We start from the raw sequence: 2780 nt of genomic DNA, 5'->3' as shown, positions 1-2780 counted from the left end.
AACGCCGGATTTGATTACTTCTAATCGTGGATTTGATTACTTCTAAATATCATCGTGGATTTGATTACTTCTAGCGTTAATATCAACGCATGTCATCTAGAAGTAATCAAATCCACAATGATATTAACGCTAGAAGTAATCAAATCCACGATGATATTAACGCATGTCATCTAGAAGTAATCAACACTTTTTTATATATACTGTAATTCTTTAAAGGCTAGAAATTTGCACTTATTATTCGGGTTACAATAACCTTGAGGACATGAAGGATATACCCTTTAATAGCACGCAAGTCAGGACATGAAGGATATACCCTTTAATAGCACGCAAGTCAGGATATTAAGGATATACCCTTTAATAGCACGCAAGTCATCGACATTTCCTGTACAAATTTTCACATTCTAATTTATTCAACTCAAACGAGGTAAAAATTGGGAAGCGGCTTTAACATTTTGGCGACGACTATGCGGGTAAGATTATCAGAAAATATAGACTGGTAACATCTCTCTCACGCGCAGCCCAGACAACCCGCATTGTCTAAATGTCATGACCTTAACAGTTCGAAGAAACGTTAATTACCGTTACGCCTTGTCTGCTTGGACCAGCATCTTTGAAATGTCAATGCCACTTTAGAATAATGTGGTATTGAAAAAAAAGAGATGGCATAAAGGAACCTAGGACCTTATATGTCACAGGGCAACATTATCACAAATACAAAAACTCTATAAGCTTCTTGAACGCAAATTTCCAAGACTGGTGAAGGTGGACAAGTGCACAGAAAAGAAAAGTGTGAAAAGAAGAGTCTTCGTGTAATATAAACTTTATTTTATATATGTATATACACGTCCGCCGACTTGTAGAATACAAAATAATATAAAAATACATAAGTTCATGAGATATACAACACCTATGTTCAGGAGGTATGGTTTTTATGGTTGACTAGCAGTACGATATACCATCACCTTATCCTCTACTGTCTCATTATGGGTTGCCATTACGAGAAAAGTGTGTACTTGTATTTCAAGTGTACTTTATCTGTTGTACGTTGTCGCTGAAGAAAGGGGTTTTGCTCAATAACACAGTTCGTCACGCCAGCTGACGAGTTAACATGCTGAGCAGAACGCTTCGTTGACAGCAACGCACACACATACAAAAAAATGTGTTGAAATGCTGTTACACATTCTTCTTGGCAACCACATCGTGATGAAAATTCACGCCTCCTGCCATAGAAGTTAATGTTTACGTGCAATATAAATTTCCGGACAACATACGCTATCTTTACTATTATTCAGTTTTATTAAAAGAAAAATTAGGCTTAGCTTTTAATTTTGTTTTGAAACTTTTCTGACGATAGAATCAGAACATCGTAAAAACTTTTCAAGTTATAACTTTTAAACAACATTTGGGAGGCTGGCTTTATTGCGTGTCTCTAATACTTTAACCAATTCTTCGACAGTTTCACGAAGGATAAGCTGGTCAACATTCTGTCCGAGCATGTACAGCAAGAACCAGTCACCAATATCAACGTTTTGGCTAATGATGCGCAGTTGCTCTTCCTCGGTAAACCTGAATCTACTGCGCAGAAAGTACAGCCTCACTTTAAAAACGCAAATTACACCAAGCCGACTGCAAAGAACAAGAATGGTCGAAGTGGTTAGGATAACAAACCAAAACCACATGAAGATGTAGATCTTTTCATTCACAATATTTTGCGGGAGCAAACAAAGACTGTTATGTTTTCTAACATCGCCGGAACTACCGTAGACGTGAAATTCACATTTTGTCATTCTTGGAAAAGCAGAAGTCATGGGATCTACTACGTCTTTCTGGTCTCGTTGTGAAAACTGCATGAGTTCAAATCCGTAAGTAAAGAACCGTCCATCGAGGAACAGGTCGAGAAGGTAAAACTGACCAATGACGTTCATCAGGCACAACAGTTCGCATAAAAAATACTTGAAAGCATAGTACTTGTGGTGCCCTCTATGTTTCAAAATATAATGTGTTAGGTCCGCTGTTTTCTTACGAAGCTCTTCGTCCGAAACAATAACAATCTGTATTATGTTACATATTGTTACCAGTAACCTTCCCTCCCAAATCTTCCATAGGTAATAGGGCGTGTAGAAGAGTAAGGCTTGAAGGAATAACACAAATCCTACCCATTGATAATAAGAATGGTAGTTCCTCTCAGAAACTCCATTGGAGTTGGAGACGCCTGGATAAGGGATTTCTTGTGATACGGGAAGATTAAAGGCTTTCGAGACAGAAAAAGTTGAATGAATCCAGCAAAATGACTCAAGCAGATCATCAGGAACGCCACCTATCGGCATACAGTGGATAGGATTCCCTACATACTGACTAGTGGTAACAAGTATACTGAAAGCCAGTAGAAAAACTGTGGTAAACAACCAGTGTAAGCGAAATACGGTGTTGTCGATGGATACGGGTCGTACTTTGACCAGGCCTTTGAAAGCTTGAAACAAATATATCATTTTATGATGCTCAGATGTTCTCCTTCTTTAATACAAAGGTTGTGTTTTCCCTCCAAACTTGAGCTGTCAGGAAAATCAATATAATTGAATAACATTATACTAGGCTTAGGACCAATATATGTAACTGAAAAATTGAATAATATTATACTAGGCTTAGGACCAATATATGTAACTGAAAAATTGAATAACATTATACTAGGCTTAGGACCAATATATGTAACTGAAAAATTGAATAATATTATACTAGGCTTAGGACCAATATATGTAACTGAAAAATTGAATAATATTATA

The 2780-nt window shown here is 37.0% G+C and overlaps 1 protein-coding gene across 1 annotated transcript; it reads right to left on the bottom strand.

Moving 5' to 3' along the window:
* Positions 1-1391: 1391 nt before the first annotated feature.
* LOC106477443 (innexin shaking-B-like) lies at positions 1392-2489 on the bottom strand. Its single transcript, XM_013938007.1, has one exon. It carries the CDS (start codon positions 2487-2489, stop codon positions 1392-1394), a length of 1098 nt encoding a protein of 365 aa, XP_013793461.1.
* Positions 2490-2780: the final 291 nt, after the last annotated feature.

Source organism: Limulus polyphemus, unplaced genomic scaffold, assembly GCF_000517525.1.
Source record: "Limulus polyphemus unplaced genomic scaffold, Limulus_polyphemus-2.1.2 Scaffold15397, whole genome shotgun sequence".
Taxonomy (NCBI): domain Eukaryota; kingdom Metazoa; phylum Arthropoda; class Merostomata; order Xiphosura; family Limulidae; genus Limulus; species Limulus polyphemus.
The sequence above is the reverse complement of the archived record's forward strand: the minus strand, read 5'-3'. Positions and strand labels throughout refer to the sequence as shown.